Source organism: Suricata suricatta, chromosome 7, assembly GCF_006229205.1.
Source record: "Suricata suricatta isolate VVHF042 chromosome 7, meerkat_22Aug2017_6uvM2_HiC, whole genome shotgun sequence".
NCBI lineage: Eukaryota > Metazoa > Chordata > Mammalia > Carnivora > Herpestidae > Suricata > Suricata suricatta.
Window position 1 is genome coordinate 90,562,457 of NC_043706.1, and position 19,964 is coordinate 90,582,420.

The 19,964-nt window shown below is 39.3% G+C and overlaps 2 protein-coding genes across 2 annotated transcripts in view; both read right to left on the reverse strand.

Annotated features, from left to right (window-relative positions):
• BVES (blood vessel epicardial substance) overlaps positions 1–432 on the reverse strand; it is a 33,635-nt gene extending 33,203 nt beyond the window's left edge. The window contains exon 1 of the mRNA XM_029945300.1: positions 342–432. The gene's annotated coding sequence lies outside the window, so the exon portion shown is untranslated. The remainder of the gene's footprint in view (positions 1–341) is intronic.
• Positions 433–14,845: 14,413 nt separating this feature from the next.
• Positions 14,846–18,691, reverse strand: POPDC3 (popeye domain containing 3). The gene is made up of 4 exons (XM_029945303.1): positions 18,668–18,691; positions 17,962–18,563; positions 16,671–16,779; positions 14,846–15,658 (listed from the first exon to the last, which is right to left on the reverse strand). The coding sequence occupies exons 2-4, from the start codon at positions 18,444–18,446 to the stop codon at positions 15,377–15,379; spliced, it is 876 nt and encodes a 291-aa protein (XP_029801163.1). The 5' UTR covers positions 18,447–18,563; positions 18,668–18,691; the 3' UTR covers positions 14,846–15,376.
• Positions 18,692–19,964: the final 1,273 nt, after the last annotated feature.

Below are 19,964 nucleotides of genomic sequence, written 5' to 3' on the forward strand. Positions count from 1 at the left end.
TGGGGATAACTCGTGAACTCGAGCAGTAGGATCCCAGCAGAGAGAGAAATCAGGATAAAAATGAGAACTAGAGTCTCATTCCCTTCCAGATCGAAAGACCCACTCGCATAACTCCTTTTCTGGGACGCTCGGCCGCATCTCAGCACCAGCAGGAAGGGCCGGGAGAGCGCGCAACTCCGCGCCTGAGCCCCGCGGAGGAGGCGGCGGGTGGGCTTCCACTGACGCAGGACCCCGCCCTCCGGGACCCGGGAAGGAGCGAGCCAGCCTTGCTGCTGCGGGGACCACGCGGGAGAGACTTTTGACACGAGCCACGTTTGGTTTCAAAGAAAGAGGGTACTTACGCGAAATTTGCATTCCCAAGGCGGTGCAGGGCCCTCCGCTCAAAGCGGAGCTCCACCAGAATTTGCCAAGTGAATTTGGTAGATTTGGGACTATAAACTGTAAAACAAGATATGAAAGTATGCTCCAATCAATCTTTACTGTTCATAGAGGACAACCATTTGGGGTAAGACATGCAGGGCAAATTAATGAAGAGTTGGCATGGGGGAGAGGTTGGAAGACAAAACAGGACGGTTAGATGGACCTTCAGTTTCCACCCGAAGTGTCCCACGTTAGGATAGAATATGTGACGATTATTAGAGTATGAGGTCGCTCGTGCGTGCCAAACATGATCTAAATATGAAAAAGAACACAGGTACGTTATAAGTACCCGGAAGTTCACCACTCACGGAATCTCTCCAGTGAAGAGTCAGGGTAACATCGTGTTCAAGAACACGGGCCCTAGTGCTGGACAGGCTAGGTTTGAAACCTGCCTCCACCGCCAGCTAGCTGTGTGCTGTTGGAAGGTTGCTTAGCTTTTCTGTGCTACAGTTTCCTTTTTTTGCACCATGGAGATGGCGATGATGATGATGACAGTAATTATTGCAACTATAACCTCATTGGAGTGATTTAATATATGTAGGAGGCTCAGAATGGTATGTGGCACACAGTGAGGTATACATATATGAATACACATTATACTGATAAAGCTCCTCCAACATGTCTGAAATGTGTTATAATGAATTTTCAAGGCTACTTCCTCGGAGTCTGTTTGTTTCTAGAAGCTCTGCCAGCCATATGGTGGCTATGACCAAATACATTTTAAGGTGTAGATACAATAATTGTGCACAAAGATTCTGCATGGGTATGTATTAGAGGATGGCTTATAATAAAGTACACTGGGAATAACCTAAATTCTAATCATATAGAACTAATTATAGAACATCCAAACCATCTTGTACTCAGCAGCCAAAATAATAATAATAATAATAATAATAATAATAATAATAATAATAATTTGTAGAGGAGTGATTGGCTGGCCCAGTCAGTAGAGCCCAAGATTCTTGATCTTGGGATCATAAGTTCTAGCCCCATGTTGGGTGTGGAGCCTACTTTAAAATTTTTTTGTAGAAATATTAGAAATGTAATAATGTCAACTAATTATATAGAACAGAGGTTGGCAAACTGTGGTATAAATGCCTAGCCCACTGTCCAGTTTTGTACAGCCCCTGAGCTAAAATGACTTTTACATGTTTAACAGTCAAAGCAAAATTAAAAGAATAACATATCATGATGTGTGAAAATTATGTGGAATTCAAAGTCAGTGTCCAGAGAGTTTAGTTGGAAACCAGCCATCCTCATTCATTTGTGGCTCCTTTTGTGCTACAAAGGCAGCATTGAGGAGTTGCAGCAGAAACCATATGACCCTGCAAAGACTAAAATAGTTACTTTCTAGTTCTTTATTGAAAGAGCTTCTACTGTCCCTTGATAAAGAGTATACTTTTGTGCTAGCCACTGTTATATTAAGCCGTTGTATCCTCATAATGGACCCCCTGAAGAAATAGTTGCTAGTGTGATCTCCACAGATGGGAAACTGAGGTAACAGAGAGGCAGAGTGGCAGAGTGGTCTGCTCAGGGTCACACAGCTAAGGAGAAGGTGAGGCAGGATATGAACCAGGCAGTCTAGTTCCAGAGCTCACTAGCTACAAGTGGCTGCCACCTCCTATCTCTAGCTACACTGCTTCCCATGGAAAGATGTTGGATAAGAAAAAGGCCGTTACGAGAGTATGTCGAATATTACAAGTCCTCTGCGATGATAAGCCCTAACGTGCTTGCATTCCTTACCTCAGAGTGGTGAGGTTGTAAATGATTTTTCTTTTTTCCTCCTTTCTTCCCTTCTTTCTTCCTCTCCTCTTCTTCTTCTTCCAACTCCTCCCACTCCTCCTCCTGCTTCTCCTTCTGCTAAATTTTTCTCAATGACGATTATATGGTACTTTTACAATTTAAAGACATTTATTAAAATAGTAGAGCCCAGGTTCTGGTTTTTGCAGATGGGAAGGCCAGACTCCAGAGGTATGGTTATGGAGTCAGCTACCAGGAAACACTCATTCCTTACCTTACAGAATAAGATGCCTGTAAGGCATTTAGATCATATAAAGATTGTATATTTTTATGAAAAGAGTGGTGAATTCAATATCATAAGACTTGAGAACTGGCATTTGTATTGTATTGTATTGAGTTTGTATTTTCTCTGAGTATGTGTTCCACAGAGAGAGGAGAATGAATGAAAGCTAAGACCCTTACTCTAACCCATCTAAGAATTAAAACAGGATTTTATATTTAAAATTTCTTTAAAATTTGTTTTATGCTTATTTTTGAGAGAGAGAGAGAGAGAGAGAGAGAGAGCGAGCATGAGCAGGGGAGGGGCAGAGAGGGAGACACAGAATCTGAAGCAGGCTCCAGGCTCTGAGCTGTCAGCACAGAATGGTGGGCTTGAACTCATGAACGGTGATATCATGACCCGAGCCAAAGTCAGATGCTTAACCAACTGAGCCACCCAGGCACCCCTGTTTTTAAGTTTCTTATCACTAACATATGAATACTAATTCTATAAAATTTAAAATAAGAATTCTAGGCACAAAAGTTGGTTTTGGGAATGCCTTTTAGGCTCCCTGGTCTCTCCATGCTGATCGTGGAGAAAGGTCAGATTGAAAGGCTCTGAGCACTATTTGAAAATTGATATGATGCAAGGAAGTAACTTGCACAGAAGTATATAAGGAAAAGCACACAAGGCTTAAAAAAACATATAGGGCAGCCTGTCTCCTCTGCAAAATCTCTGACTAACGCAGCTTAAAGTGACATAAGTATTTCTCCCTTTATTCCTCTATGGGCATCCTAGTCTGCTTTTACTATTTGGACAAAACCTCAATGAGATTTCAAAATTCAGATAGAATAAGTTTTGTAAAAATAAAACAAGACCCGAGGGAGTCACTGGTTTTAGAAGTACGTAGCTTTATCTTTCATATCTATATCTGCCCATGGTTGACATCAGTATAGACTTGCTTACTGTATGGAGACCATAGCTTCTTCTGATATAGTCTCAAGGCAGACATTTCTGATCAAACGTGGATTATTAAACTATGACTTAATTAGATTCTTTCTATACCTAAGTCCCTCTCATTAAATGTTGCATTAACCTTTTCATTCACCAGTTTGACAACCAACTTGATTGACTTTTTAAATTTCTCTTTCTTTAAAAAAATAATAAAAAACCTTTAATAATTAATAGACTTTGTTTTGTTAGAGCAGTTTTAGTTTTATAGATGATTGAGCAGGCGGTATAGAAAGTTTCTATATATTCCCTTCTCCCTTGCTCAGTTTCTCCTGTTATTAACATCTTTCCTTAGTTTGATACATTTGTCACAATTGGAGAACCAATATTGATACATTACTATAAACAAATCTTACTTTAGGCTGTATCGTACTGTATAGTCCTCCTGGTTTTGCCACGTGTATAATATCATGTATCTGTGACATAATAAGAAATGTATATTTGGCCTTTTTTTCCTAGTTCCTCGTGTAGAGCTTCTAAAACCCTTATATGTAATTTCCTGAGAGATAGGGGTTTTAGGGGCATTCCTGACATAGCACTTCTGAAAACTTTGTGATTTCCTGAGGATAGGGCTGATAGGAGGATGATATCATTCCTAGATCCTTGGAAATATCCCGGCTGAGAGAAGCATCTTTCATTCTAATGAGATGACTCTGGGTGGACTCCTGGGTAGCTGCTTCTGGATGGGACCTGGTCACCCAAGCCATCATTAAAAGCTTAGAACTTCAACCCCACCCTCCATCTGCTGGGAAAGGGAGAGGGCCTGGAAGACTGAATGAATAATTAATCTTGCCTACATGATGAAGCCTCCATAAAAATCCCTAAACTAAGATGTTTGGAGAGCTTCCAGGTTGGTGAGCACATCTGCATACTGGAAGGGTAGTGTACCATAATTCCACAGGGACAGAAGCTCTTGCACGCAGGAACCTTCTGGAGATACACAAGGTGCACTCACAGCACGGAGCATGCTTGGGATTCGTTCTCTCCCTCTCTCTCTGCCCTTGCCCTGCTCAGGCTCACTCACACACTCTCTCAAAATAAATAAATAAACTTAAAATTAAAAAAATTATGAATAAGTCTTCTATAAACATTTGTGTGCAGGTTTTTGAGTGAACAAGTTTACAACTCATTTGTTCTGCACTGGACAGGTGCTCAGGTTTTAAACACCTGGCTAAATAAAAAACAAGAAACATCTCAAAGGAAAGGGATGTGATCTTTCATGTTATTGCTGCATGCCAAAGCTCAGAGCCTTAGAAATGGTTAAAACAGTGTCTAACTAAATATTTCTAAATTCACAGAGAAGCTCCATAAAAAGAAGTTGGATCACACTTGATTCATTAAAAAAATGAGCTTTTACCCCAAAGATAAAACTCCTAAATGAAAAGTGACCCAGAACTTTAAGAGGACAGTGGATTATTAAGGCAGTCAAAAGTGGTGGAGGGTGGGGGGATGGCTAGAATTTTGGGACCAGCAGCTGGATTCAAACCATGGTTTTATATTTAATAAGCTGGGTGAATTAAAATCATTTATTAAACTTTTCTGAGCCTCAATTACTTGTCTGTAAACCCAGGAAAATGATTCTTAGTTGATGGGATTATCTTGACCTTTAGAGACCATGTTTTTAAAAAAATGTCTGGAATCAAATTTTTGATAACTTAATTGTCCATTTTTTCCTGTCCCCTTATAGTGCTCTGCACATGGCACACGACCAACAAAAAATTATTAGAATTTTAATCTTCAAAGTTCCCTAGCCTGATGAAATAGTTGAAATAGTCTATGAACACATGAAATAGCTAAGAGGTAGTTTTATTTTTTATGTGTTTGCCTGTTTAAAATAGGTGGAATATAGCATATGTACAAGACTGATGTTTCAAACAAAATTTGTAAATTGCAAGACCTTGGCACATGCTAAAATTTCCAGTGGTTTGGGGTTTCCCTGGAGTAGCCAGAAATGAGATATTGGCATCAAAAGCAGACTCATGAAATATGCAGTAGTATAGATTCTAGAAACCGAGCACTTGGCAGAGCTAAGTTACAGTAATTTACCATCTTGGGGTTGGCAGAACATGCATACGGTGACTATAATGTCAAAAACCAGAGGCCTGATATTCCTTCTGTCTATTATTCCTCACATCACTTTCCTTCTAAACTAAACGATTTTTTGTAAATTATTTGCTTTAAATATTAACAGCAACAAATAAAGGCCCTGATGAAACATGTAATAGGATTTCCTAATCTTCTAGGAAGTTATTTCAAAGAGAATGAATTTATTATAAGAAGCTAAGCATAACAGAATTATGGTTTTTTAAAAAGTGTGAAAATATGATCAGAGAAGTAGCTCTGAATTCACAATCCGTTCCCAGAGAAGCTTCAAACCGGGACCCAGGTTGGTTCCTGAAAACAAAACTGGGTTTTGGGCCTGGGCAGATACCCCAGAACAGCAGGCTCAGGAGTCTGGTTCCAACCATCGTGATGACCTCTCTTGTGTTTTGTTTTTTCCCTTTTGGGACTTTCTAGAAATTCATAGACCGTTGCACCTTGTCTCTGAATTTACAGCTCAGCACCTCTACTTTTAGAGAAGAGAAACACAACAACTCTGAGGAGGACACTTTCAAAGGTACTGTTTTTTGTATTGTGTAAATAACTTCATTACAAGAGGCATTTGGTGTTTTGAAAGGAAAAGTTGCTAATGATGGAAATTGATAACATGTCATCCATGGTATAGATAAGGTTTTAATGGACAGGGACACCATGGCCTGACTTTTAATCTATACCTGGTGAAAGCAGAACTTGAGTCATAGAGTTTCTAGTGCGCAATATCATTCTGTTATGTAACTAATCCTCAAAAAGGGCTGGTTTTGAAGGCAAATGTGAAGTCTGATAATAGCCAACCTAGTAATTGACATCAGCTAGAAACAAAACCCCAGAGCAACACATTATAAAGATGGAATAATAAAATAAAGTTGGGAATAATGATCCTGCCATCCGGCATTAATTGATGTGCAAAAGCACTCAGAGTTCTCAGGAGAAAAGAATTATTTAGATGAAAATTATTATTACTATTACTACTTAAATTGTAATAAATTCATGAAAATGAGATACATCCTGAGTTTAATGCACATATAAAAGCTAATAAAATATTTGTGAGCCTGCTACCAGCAGTTTTATCATTTGGCATAAAAAATGGTAAACAACATGAAATGGACATTTAGTCCAAGATCAAACATATTCAGTACAATTTAGAACCACATGAAATGATTATGATTGTATTTGGCTTGAAATCTATAGAGACCCTCACACACTTCCATAGGAGAAAGAGGTGGTGCTTTGACAAGGTAAGAATCTTAGAATCACTGAATCTCTGAAGTATGGGAAGAATAGAAATACTTTGGATAAGCACATTTTATGACAGAGCACCAATTTGGTTTCCACACCATGTACAAAACTATTCTTATGCAGTTGTAATGCATGCCACCACTAAGGGATTTCTTAATATTTTTTTACATCAACAGCACCATTTCAAGCTCTCTGAGAGAAGTATAATGAATATATTATAAGCTCAGAAAATGATCTCTAAAAGCAGCAAAGCATCTCAAAGTGACTCAGGAAATCTTGTAGATTACTTCATGTGACTGTTTTAATCAACAAATAAAACTTCAGTACCTAGAAAATTGATGTTGAATAGGGAAAATCTAGTAGAAAATATTGCTATTAATGACCATTAGAAGATGCCATATGATGAAATCATTAAGAATGCTTTGGCATTTGGTACTTACATTATTAGTGATTAATGTACTAGTATGTGATTCTCATGCGTTTCAAGGTGAAATTACAGAAGTGTCATTCTCCAGACCAGTTAGTCTCTATCTCCATTATTGCTTTTGTCACTTGCTGTCTTTTGCTTATCTATGTACAAGTCATTTCTCCTTCTAAGTTGTAAATATCTGGAGGGTACAAAGTGTGTCTGACTTATTTTTCACATCTCCATGGTACCTAGCATGTGATTTGCATATATTTGGAGCTCAGTAATTAGTTTATGGAATAATTGAGTGCATTTGTTTCAAGTACTATTATTCTCCAATAAAGGAAAGATTAAATATTTAAAATTTTTGTTATTTGGAGCACCTGGGTAGCTCAGTTGGTTAGGTGTACGACTTCAGCTTGGGTCATGATCTTGTGGTTTGTGAGTTCGAGCCCTACATCAGGCTCTGTGCTGACAGCTCAGAGCCTGCTTCGGATTCTGTCTTCCTCCCTCTGCCCCTCTCTGGCTTGCGCTCTTTCTCTTTCCCAAAAATAAACATTAACATTTTTTAAAAATTTGTTTTATGAAACAGGGAAAACAACAGAAGAAATATATACCAATATGTTAATAGAAGTTGTATTGGAGTGGTGGAATTATTGTCCTTTTTTTTCACACCAAATTATTTATAATATGGTCACATATTAGGAATAAATAACAAAATGACACCTAATGTTCTACTAGATTAGATTACTTTATTAGAATTATGGTGACCTCTCTGTCATAATAGTGACATCTCACTCCCCTGCCCACCCTCAGATCCCCTCCACCCTCTTCCTCTCCTCTCCCTTCTCATCTAGCTGATTTATGAAGGAACAGGAACAAGTTGGAAAAGATAGGTTTGGAAAGAGGGAAAGAGATGATGGCTTAACCCTGAGATGTATTCATTCATTCATTCATTCATTCATTTAGAAAAACTGAGTGGCCAAATGGTGAAAATTGTTTGGGGTCAAGGTGCAGTGGAGGAAGAAGGCAGAGACCTCAATGTCAGAGGCATGGGCAGGCCAGCCATACTCTGGGGCCATCAGTCCAGAGTCCTAGAGACCAAGGGGCCAAGCAACATTTCAGTCCATCCACAGAGGACTCAGAAGACAGAGAGAGACCAAACATGCTCCGGCTCTGCCATGGGCCTTGTAAACTTGCCTCTGCACCTAGAGCAAGGAGAGAAGCAGAAAGGCTGATGGAATTACCTTAAATGACTGTTTAAAATGAGAAGAAACTACTTTTAAGGGTCAGGATAAAAAATTTTCTGCCATCACGGGGAAGAGGGTATGAGAACAGGATGAAGTCAGTAACAGGTTAAAACAAAGGTGTGTTGGGGTCTTTGGTGGCTCAGTTGCTTGAGTGTTCGACTTTGGCTCAGGTCATGATCTTGCCATTCATGAATTCAAGCCCTGTGTGGGGCTCTGTGCTGACAGGTCAGACACTGGAGCCTGCTTCAGATTCTGTGTCTCCTTCTCTCTCTACCCCTGCCCTGCTCGCTCTCTGTCTCTCTCTCTCAAAAATATATAAACATTAAAAAATAAATAAAAGAAAGGTGTGCTTTGCACATGTCTGACAAGTGTTTTCTCATTTTATATCTGCTGCATATTTTATTCATTAAAAAATTTTTAATGAGACAATGATTTTTGCACAGGAAAAATATAATTAGAATAAAAGTTTGGAGACTGCCTTTAAATGAAGTCAGAGATGCAAATTCTATTTAAGTGAAGTCAACCTATGAAGTCGAACTATCCAAATTGTATTTTTGAGAAACATGAAATACAAAAACTGTTATATTATTTAATGGAATTACTCTCAGGGGACACAATAATCCTTTGCATGTTTCTAACACCAAGAGTCTCTAAGCTAAATAAGCTTGCAGATTTTCAGCCCATAGAGTGATCTTGGAACCTGAAAACTAACAACTGTGCATTCTGAACAAGTGTTGTTCAAACTCCCTTCAACAGCATCAATGGGAAGAATGTGGCTTTGAAATCATTTAAAGACACAATAGTTCGTATCATGCAGAAAAAAATGACATGTAGGAGAAAAGTGATATTATCACAGGTCTTTAATTTTATTTCATGAGAAAACTGCTGATGGCACTGCATAGTTGAAGTCCAGTTGGGAGGGGGAGTCGGTGTCAAAATTCATGTATGGATTCAGGGACAGATGCAATTATTTTCCTTTCAACAAATATTTACAAAGCAAATACAATGTGCAGGCACTGCTTCTAAACAGATAGTGGGGGAGTTTGAAAAGAAAATTCCTTTTCTTAGAAAAATAGATACTTGTGCTCATCCATTGGCTAACCTTTTGTCTCAGGTGAACCGATTTATATCCCATAGTAATACCTGTTCTTCAGAGATGTCCACCAGAATATATCTTTGTATCTCGGGGATGGTACTGGCTACTATTTGAAGATGCTTCAGTTTACGAAGTTTCACTGTACATAAAGTTTTATTTCTTCTTAGAAAAGAGAGAGGGAAACAGCGCTACAAAGGGACACTAAGCTAGTTTACCGATAAGTTAGGGAGCAGGTGCATCAAGCTTAACTTGAGATAAGGAAAGCTTCTCAGTAAATTTCTGGTGAGATCTCAGGTGAGACACGGAAATATCTGAAATGATATTGGACAGATCCAAAATTTTAAAGAATTTATTTAAACTTCATCAAAGAAGGTTGGCCATGCTCTTTCATTACATTAACATATAGCCATTTTTGTAGAGTTACATTTAATTACACAGTTTACTTACAAACCACATTGAGCTCAAGCTAGTTGCTGATGGTTTTGAAGAAGATAGGTTCATGTTTGGATAACTTTCCTTGGATTCTCACCAACAAATTCAGCAGATGTGTAACTAGCATTTTGGCTTTGACTTTTCTTTCAATTCAGATTTGGGGCATTTCAATTCTCTTCAAACCACTCAGCGCCATTGGTCAGTGTAGGGTGAAAAATGCAAGAACACTGATTTGGAAGAACTGGCTTACGTTGAGTGTCACCGTTACTGTGATTCAGCCTCTCTTCTCTTTACCCATCAAGTAGAATTCTTCCAAGAAACAAGCAAGTGAAATCATATGTAGGCATGCTGTGTAAACTATAAAGTGTTAAGCCAATGTAAGATATTATTTGGTAATTGTATAATTTGGGAGATAATTTTATATTTAATGACAGTGGTAATCACAAGTTAGAGGGCTCAAAATATCTTGTTATATCAAGTAGAGCCAAAATCCTACTATAAAATTATGTAAAAAACAAATAGTTTTGGAATCTGATATATAAAATAAAATTACATTTATTAAGATCACTAAAGGTTGAATCGAAATAGAGTAATGGAAAAAATTATACTTCAAGACACAAATGATCAGTTCTTCAGGGGAAAAAAGGTTCTCTGTCAATCTTTAGTAGCTAGCAGGTTTTTAAACTAGTCAAATTTAGCATAATAATAAAGCTTCAAATTATGTTGAAACCATGCTGATATTATATGCAAATGCACAATCCGGCATTAGAATGATGGTAATACTCACAGTGAAATGACTATAGGAGCTAAAGTAATATTTTGGTCTTGCCACATCTCTTCATTATTGTCAGATTGTCAGCAATCTGTCATTTGCTAAAAAATATTAATTTGGGAACACCGTTTCTGAAGGATGATTTCTTCTAGAGCCATATGTAGTATGACAGTGTGGAACCCGGTTTGTGCTATCCAATTCCACATGTATGTTTATGCCCTTGGTCAGCCCAAGAGTCTCAAGTACATGATGTATAATGTATTTCTCTTATAATTTGTACTGTCTGCTTGGTATGTTTTTCTTATGGCTCTTGCCAGCTTCCTTAGAGGACTCCACTTTTGTAACTGTTCTGTCAGATCGATTCTGTCCTTTTGCTTCTGTGCAGTGTAACAAAATGACATCCAGAGCTTATCCAGATGAGCAGAGAGCAACTGAATTGCCTTCTGCTCCTTTGTTGAAGAAGAGAGAAAATTCTTCAACCCGTAAGAGCTGAGAGTGCATCATACTGTGCTTTATGGTAGATTAATCTCAGCACCATGAGTTCCTAGGGGTGCAGAGTCCAGGGCAAATCGTAAGGGTACTTTTGTATAGAGGTCAAATCAAATTCAAAAGATGAGCTTTTGGGAAGAACTAGAAGCCTCCAAATATCCAGTTGAAGTAAAGGCTGTACAAACTGGGAACTTCTTTGGTGACTAAGATGAGGGTGCCCATGGACTCATTTTAAGTCACTTCTTTGCCCCCTCAGGCTACTTCTCAGGGTCCTTCCTGCCCTTTTCTTAGGACAGAAAATCCAGCCACTCCAGTTATTTTAATCACAGGGACAACTCTTGCCCAAGGCCAGCTCCATGGGCATGCAAAGGGTGTCAGACTTACAAAAGCCCTGCACTTGGTTCACTGGTCTAATTGCTTGATCTTAAAATTCTTAATACTTTCTGAACAAGGTGCTTCAATTATTTATGCATATACAGATCTTGTGTATAAAGCCATAAATCATTTTTAACACAAGGAAACAACCAGTTTTTAATTTTATTGTACTTTTACCAGTAATAAATGAATCAGAGGAATTTAGGGCTGGAAACAATTAGACTGAGATTACAATGAGCCCAATTTTTAATAGAAATTAAAATTTAAGCGCACTGTGATTTGCACTTCAGAGGTACTTTTTTTTTTTTTTAATCTCTGGTTTATTCTTTCCATCTCGGCTCAGCAGAGAATGTGAGACAGTAAAATGTGGTTTGCTAGACTTTCCAAACCAAACATGCGGAGTATCTACATAGAGGTTTCTTTAGGGTTTTTGATATTTTGTTGTTGCTGAAATGAGAACACCTGGGTGCAAACCAAGGTGTTGGATAAGAGGCATCTGTTCCTACGGAGGAGGGCTAGTTCCAGCCTCACACGCAACTGTGGAGATGGTGAGGTTCATCTCTGTACCTCCTCTTTCAATATCCCTTTACCCTGTTCTGTTTGTCCTCCTTTCTCCTCATCATAAACATGGTTAGATTTCTGGACAACTCATATGTAAATTCTTCTTCTCCCTCCACCAACACGATTTGAACCAAAAGTCTACATCCCATTTCTGTGTGGCTTTGTTCCCAGTGGACTTTCATGGTTAGATAGCTATCTGATAATTAACCCCTGCTAAATTATCTGGCTGGTACTAACTGAAGGTGTGGATTCTCCTTGGGGAGGTCTGGACTTTAATATTTGAGAGGCTTCAATTGCTCTTCTAGCAAAGAGCAGCCATTGTGTCTGACCGTGTGATGACTGCTCATGACGGCTGTGCACGGCTGGGAGACAGAACCTTTCTGACTATTCATTCCTTCAGCTCACGCTGAACTTGATGAGCTCAGTAGCTCATCCAGACTAATGATTCAGACCTTGTCACATCATCGCAGTTAAGACATGCGAATGTACAGAAAAGTAATGTACTTTACATAACCCTAATTCTTCTTCTATCACCCTCCTTGCTGACTTTGCTTCCTAGGTCACTGAGAAAATAGAAGTAATTATGAGAGAACTTTCACAAGCTCCCAGCACATCTCTCACGTGCCAGAAACTGTGCTCCTACCTATTTTCTGCCTGCTCTCCTTCTTAATGATGGTCCACATTCCTATTCAAGGTCACTGGATCCTACTATCACTCACCTGGTCAAGGTCACCCCTCCAGCAATTCATCCCTCTCTTCTGGACCAGTCCCATCAGCATACAAATATACTATTATTTCTCTTATCTTAAAAACAACAACAACAAGAAAATCCTTTCTCCTTGACTCCACCTCCTGCTCAGGCTATTGTTTATTTCTACTTAGTGTCACAGCAGAACACCTTAAAAAGCTTACTTATACTTGCTCTTCCGACTTTTTGCCTCTCATTTCCCCTCAACCTAGTTGAGTCAAGTGTTTGTTCCCAATCACTCCACTAAAACTGTTCCTGTCATGTTTGCCAGTGACCTCCAAGCTGCCCAACCCCAGGGTTTATTCTCAGCCTTCACATCACCTGACCTGTCAGCCACATTTGAGACAGTTCACTGATTTCTTCTCCTTGAACATTTGCTTCACTTGGCTTCCATGCCCCATGCTCCTGATTTTCTTCCCTCCTCAGTGGGGCTCCTTCTCATGTTTTTAGCTGCCTCTTCCCCATCCCCCTGCCCTCTGAACAATGGAGGGCCCCAAGGAAAGGTCCTCCAACATTTTTTCTCCTGAATCTACACTTAGTCCCTTGGCCATTTCATCTAGTCTCCTGGCTTCAAATGTCATCTGTAGGTGACATAGTCCCAAATCTTTATTTCTAGCCCAGACCTTTCTCTAGAACTCTAGACTCATCCAATATTTAATCTATTTCAGTGTCTCATAGTAGGCATCTCGCACTTAACCTTGATCTCCCCTTTCAAGTCCACTCTTGCTCCCCTTCCCCCCAGTCTAGTCGCACTAGGCTAGCCAATGTAATTCTACCGAATAGCGCAGTTCACAGCACCCTTCTAGTTAAAACTACCCAGTGACTTCTGGTCACTCTCAGAATAAAAGTCAAAGTCCTTACTGTGACTTATTAGGCTCCACCCAATCTGCCCAAAATTACCTCTTTGCATTCTCTCCCTCATGCTAATTCCACTGTAGCCATCCGGACTGTCTAGCTGCTCCTGCTCATGTGTAAAGGCCTCCTCATTTGCTCTTCTGTTTGTTCTCCCCAGATTGCTTGTTCCGCAGATGTTTGCATGGATTGTTCCCCTACTTTTTTCAGGTCTTTGTTCAAACATTACCTTCTCATTCGGGACTTCTTTGACCATCCTATTAAAATTACAGTGCTCCTTCCCACCTACCTTCCCTAATTTATCTTTATGACACTCTTTCTAACTCCAGGCTTTTCTGTTTTATTTTATTATCTGGCTCTCTCACCCCCAGAATGCAAGTTCTATGAGGGATGGAATCTCTGTCACCTGATGTATCCCTAGTGCCAAGGTCAGCACCTAGAGCTATTGTGGGTGCTCAATACGTATTTGTTACATTCATGTTGATACATCTTTCTACCAAAGAACATGGCCTGAACATGATCTCCAGAAATCAAGTTTTCCAGAGATAAGGATCAGATTTGTGACTGAGGATCTGTCAGCTCTTTACAACACTGAAGGGACTGCTGTAAGGCAGACTCCTATGTGGTGTTGTTGTTGTTGTTGTTTTTATTTTGAGAGGGAGAGGGAGAGAGAGCAGGGAAGAAGGGCAGTGGCAAAGAGAGGAGAGAACCTTAAGCAGGCTTCATGCTCAGATTGAGGTAGGGCTTGATCCCAAGATCCTGCAATCATGATCTGAACTGTCACAACCTGAGCTGAAATCAAGAGCCAGTCAACCTGACTGAGCCGCCCAGGTGCCCCGGCTGACTCCCATGTTTGTGCGGCGGGGGGAGCGTTCCCTAGGAGTCCCTCACTATCCAGTCAAACCTCTCACTCCTGCTCTTTCAGCTAAGCCTGTGAAATTGAAATACGATGCAACACGTTCACTATTTGTTCCTGGGTATTCTTTTTACTCAGTATTTATTATGCAGCTTTGCTTTTCATGAAATGCCTTTTTAAAAATATGTTATTGTCAAGATGAAGCTGATAAATTATTGGTAGCAATAAAGTAGACTTCAAGATTGACATATTATCATTTATTATACTTTCTAGTCATATTAAATAACTTTACATTTAAAATAAGTAATCGCTGCCCACCACAAGACTACATCTTGCTATCATCAGAGGTTGTAGCAAAAAGTGAATTCTGGAAACACAGATGTGGACAGTAGCAACCCACTCCCATGTTGTGCGTCCTTTCTGGCTGCTTCTTGAGAAGCAGTGTCTAACTCAACAGGACAAGACATAAGATTTGAATAAATCTGAGGAAATATTCAAGAATGCAAAATTTCATTCTCCCAGTTCTGACACAGAAAAGGACAAACTGTCTGTAGTTATTCACACCCCCCCATTTATTCCAATAAGAAAAACAGAGAAATTTGTAAACTTTATTCACAACACAAAAGTTGAGATGAACAAAACAGCTGGCAGCGGCATCTTGCCTCGGAGTTTGAATTATAAAAATACTGGGGAGCACAGTTTGCTGTATTTCATTTGGGGAATGATGAAGACAGTCTTTTTTATAATTACAAAACTACACACTTCACAGGAAGTTATTTATCACAATACGGTCTGGAGTTCCGGAAATGTTCTGTCAGGGGTGATTTGCGTATTTTTGGACTTGACATTTGATAGAAGTTGGGTAACCGAATATCGTAGTGGTATGTCTTCCCTGTATATACTCTGTCATTCAGGGCATAGAGTTTGTCTGCAATGTCACTGCCAATTAAAACTGAAAACAGGCGGGAGATGTAACGATGCTGCGCGAAGAGCAGATATAATTTCTTCCTCCTCCAAGACACATACCGACAGTCAGTCTCTGCTGTGAGGGTCACCTATGAAAACGTAAGGCCACAGAGAAGACAAAGATTAAGAAGCAAGACAAGTTCTGCCACCTTTTTCTTGCCCCAATTTTAAATGAATTTCACTGGATGCTTTTTTAGATTAAAAAAGTTCACTGACCCACAATATATGGAAAAAATGGAGAGAAACTACCTATATACATTGCTATCTATATAATTTATAATGTAAACAATCACAGTATTGTGCCCATTTCCAATTTAACTATTTTTAAATCTGGATTCCTATATTTTTGCCTTTTAATGAAGTGAGAGCTACCTGATACTAAAAAATAATAAAGTTGGCCAATGTTAGAGAAGTATTTCCAAGTCAGTCCCCAAAGCTGTAGACATTTAACTCTAATTGTTTCTGCAGTACAAGAGTGTATTTACCTATTCTGCATATGTATATGATTTTATGTTTGTATGTGCACATGTATGCTGCATGTATTAATCAATCCACCAGAGTAGGTAGAACCCACTGAAATGATTGCCTTTCAAAAATACCAGACAGAATAGCAGAGTAGTGACAGTGAGGTTGTCTTTTTTTTTTTTTTTTTTTTTTTTGGCCGGAGAACTGAAATCTATTCGCATTTAGAATTTTAAGAATTACTTTGTAATAAGGGCAGATTTTTAAATTCTTGGTGTATTTCTAGACTGTCAAAATGGCAGTGTTTAGTTTGTAGTCAGATCTCAATTACTCATATTTTGATCCCCATATATGCAGTTAAGCAAAGGAAAATTTAAGAATATCTATCACAAACTCCTTTCTGTCATCACCGTGCCCATTCTTCTTCTTGTCGCTGGGCCTGTACAGTGACCATAATCAGCAAGGGTCAAAGAGAACTGGGAAGTCACGTATGCTGCAGAGTACATTCCAGAGTTAAGTATAAATTATCTCTCTGTCATCTGCTGTTTTGTTTGTTTGCCTGTTTTGAAACAAATGTGTTTTAAACAAACATTGTTTGGAAGAGGCAGCATTTCGCTCTGGGCCCTAGTTATCGCTTACCTGAAAAATGCCTTCCTCTGTGGGCCTCAGGGAGTCCCATTCAGGAGAATCCAGGAACTGGAAGGGGAAAATGTAATGCAGAAATTCGCCATCAACTGTCACTCGGATCCTACCCAAACACAAAGAACATCATTTATGAGAGAGGGAGAAAGCAAGCATGTAATTGGGGGCAAGTGGATCTCTTATAACCTTTTTGGCTTTTAAAATTTCGTAGGATGGGGGCGCCTGGGTGGCTCAGTCGGTTGAGCATCCGACTTCAGCTCAGGTCATGATCTCACTGTTCGTGGGTTCGAGCCCCGCATCGGGCTCTGTGCTGGCACCTCAGAGCCCGGAGCCTGCTTCTGATTCTGTGTGTCCCTCTCTCTCAGCCCCTCCCCTGCTCATGATCTGTCTCTCTCTGTCTCTCAAAAATAAATAAATGTTAAAAAAATTTTTTTAATTAAATAAAATTTTGTAGGATGAATATTAAATTCATACATGAGAGTAAGTGACAAAAATCTGTAAGATTCATGGATTGATATTCCTCACACAGTTAGGATTCTGCAATATTGGATGAAATTAATCAGAAAAGATCACTGTGTACCTTGATGACATGGGCCCATTTGTGTGAATACGCTATACTTCCAGAAAAAGTTTCAATGTGCTCAGTCAGGTATTAAATGTAGTAGAAAGAACACTGATCAACATAAAGGAGTACTACTGTAAATGCCTCTGTAAACGAAATGTTTACAATTTTTAAAGACATTAATTGTTACATTGTTTCCTCCCCAACCTTTGTTTTCAAAATTTACATACATACAGATATAAATATAAGATATCTGTATATGGGGCACCCCTGGCTTGTAACAAGTGGGCAGTTCTGGAATTCACTGAAAAACACCGATCATTATAAACCTTAAATGTTCTCTGTTACCTAAAAGAGTGCCCTATCAGAGACTATTTAAAGTACTTTCCATGCCCACATAAGTATTCTGTTAATTCAAGCTGGCATCATCCCTTCCTGACCCTCCGTGGTTAGCTTGGAAACAAACAGCACATCCAGACAAACCCATTTGTCCATCTGATTTCTAAGAAGAAATACTAAGGCTCTAGATTATATCCTGCTTTAAGTAAATAACAGCATGAACTCTAAATACCAATGTCCAGGATTCACATGTGTCATGGGGTTTCCCATGCTCCACAGTGCTACATATTGTCCTCACTAAGATGGAAAAGTGCAGCAGAAAAAAAACACCAGCTAGTAATTAACAGAGGAAATAGCTGAGATGGAGCAAGCAGCAAGAGTACAAACCTTCCCGAAACAAGAAGAGAGAGCTTATCAATGGAGGTTTTCCCCTGCATGGCGTAACAGTGTTCCTTTTCCAAAGTAACCACTTCAGAGCTCAAAGCAATTGTTCTGAAGACAGGCAAAGAGGTCCCCAGAGGCTGGAAAAGGGAGCTGTACAATAGCTGGAATTCTCGAGAAAAGGTTATGCTGCGAACTTGATAGGCAATGTGGACAAACTGCATGAAGCAGATGACAAATAGTACAAAATTCCAGGAAAATATGTCGGCGGCACAGACGTCGACCCAAGCCCAGACGGCAGAGCAAAGAAAACCCAAACCCAGCAAACTGAAGACGTAAAGGAGCCCAAAGAATCCACTGCCACCCATGAAACCTACTACAAATAAAATACTGGCCAGATGATAAATGGCTCCTTCGGCCTCTTCCTTCCAGGTGGTGCAGACTGGATGCTCATCTATCAGGTTCTTCCATAAGCTTGAGTTTCTCTCCATGGCTGCACTACTGTCTGGTTCACGTTTCCGTTGACGAATGATATCGAAGCAAGTAATTAAGTCCTTCACTTTTCCATCATCAGAGTTTCGCAGAGTCTTTAGAAAACCCACGAAAGCCTGGACAACAGAGTTGTAGTGATTAAGGGTTTGGTGTGTATGGATCTTGAGAAACTAAAAATCCCACACTAGTTTCTTTAAATTCACTTGGGCTCCTGATTTACATTTTGTTCACAAATGTTTTGTGGTTTCCTAGACAAGAAAAAAAGAAGGATCTAATTAAACAAGAAAAATTGAGAGGTATATTTAATAAATCACCAGCATTACTTAATCAAATTGACATCCTATTTTCTATGAAGTTAGAATATTTTAAGCACAAAATGCTGTCACGTGTTAAGTTTCAAGGATATCAGATGTATATTTTTAGGGTTATGCTTAATAATGATAACAAATTATATACAGAATTTTAGTATTTGTTAGAATTAGCTAACTACATATTTTCTTAGAAAACCAGGTGCTATACTCAACTAGTCTTCTTTTTTTCTTTTAATTTTTTAACGTTTATCTATTTTTGAGAGACAGAGACAGAGCAGGAGCAGGAGAGGGGCAGAGAAAGAGGGAGACACAGAATCTGAAGCAGGCTCCAGGCTCTGAGCTGTCAGCACAGAGCCTGATGTGGGGCTCAAACTCTTGCACCACGAGATCATGACCTGAGCCGAAGTCAGACGCTTAACCAACTGAGCCACCCAGGCGCCTCACAACTAGTCTTCATAATAATAGCTCGGTGTACCTCAGAATCACTTGTGACAGTGACTCAAAATACAGATTCATAGGCTGTTTCCAGGCATATTAAGTCAGAATCTCTGAGGGTGAGGCCCATGTGTTGGTATTTTGACAATGCCCCCCACAGGATTTTGATGTATCAACCCATGGCCTTTCATGGCCCACCCTTTGAGAGGTTAACTGTTTGGCAATGTTATTTTCTCTTTACAGATGAAGAATTCAAGGCTCAGAGAGATCAAGTGACTTATCCTAGGTCACACAACTGTCAGGGTAGAGCAGAACTTCAGCACTTAAGCCTGTGTGCTGGATCCATGAAAGATATTTTAAATTAGGCGCTGTAAGGGGCCCTGATAAACATAAGAGACACATGATTAGGTGTTGGATTTAAAGAGCATATAGTAGACTATGAATATGTTTAATGAATTAGATCAAAAATATTTGAGAAATGTAAATTCAGTTCTACTTTACTGTGTTAGAGCCTCTTACAGGTTAAAGGTTGCATCCATGTAACTAAATCAATATTACAATTCCTGCTACTTACACATTTATTTACCAGATGGTCAAAAAATGTTACTGACTTGTTCCTCTGTGCATATATTCTCTACCCTTTGAGCCATATGGTAAGAATGCTAATGTGTGATCTGAGTCAGGAGAGATTTAAGCAGAATGATAGAGCTGTAGAATACGTATTATTTACCACCAGATTTCTTAACAATAAATGGTTTCAGTGCGAAGCAT

What these genes read in the sequence shown, in the direction of transcription:
- POPDC3 (XM_029945303.1), bottom strand. Translation starts at nt 18,446, where the DNA reads ATGGAGAGAAACTCAAGCTTATGGAAGAACCTGATAGATGAGCATCCA. An exon ending in TCTCTTCTTGTTTCGGGAAG is followed by an intron (nt 16,780 to 17,961) that starts GTTTGTACTCTT and finishes GTGTTTGGGTAG; the next exon opens with GATCCGAGTGACAGTTGATG. An exon ending in CAGAGGAAGGCATTTTTCAG is followed by an intron (nt 15,659 to 16,670) that starts GTAAGCGATAAC and finishes ACGTTTTCATAG; the next exon opens with GTGACCCTCACAGCAGAGAC.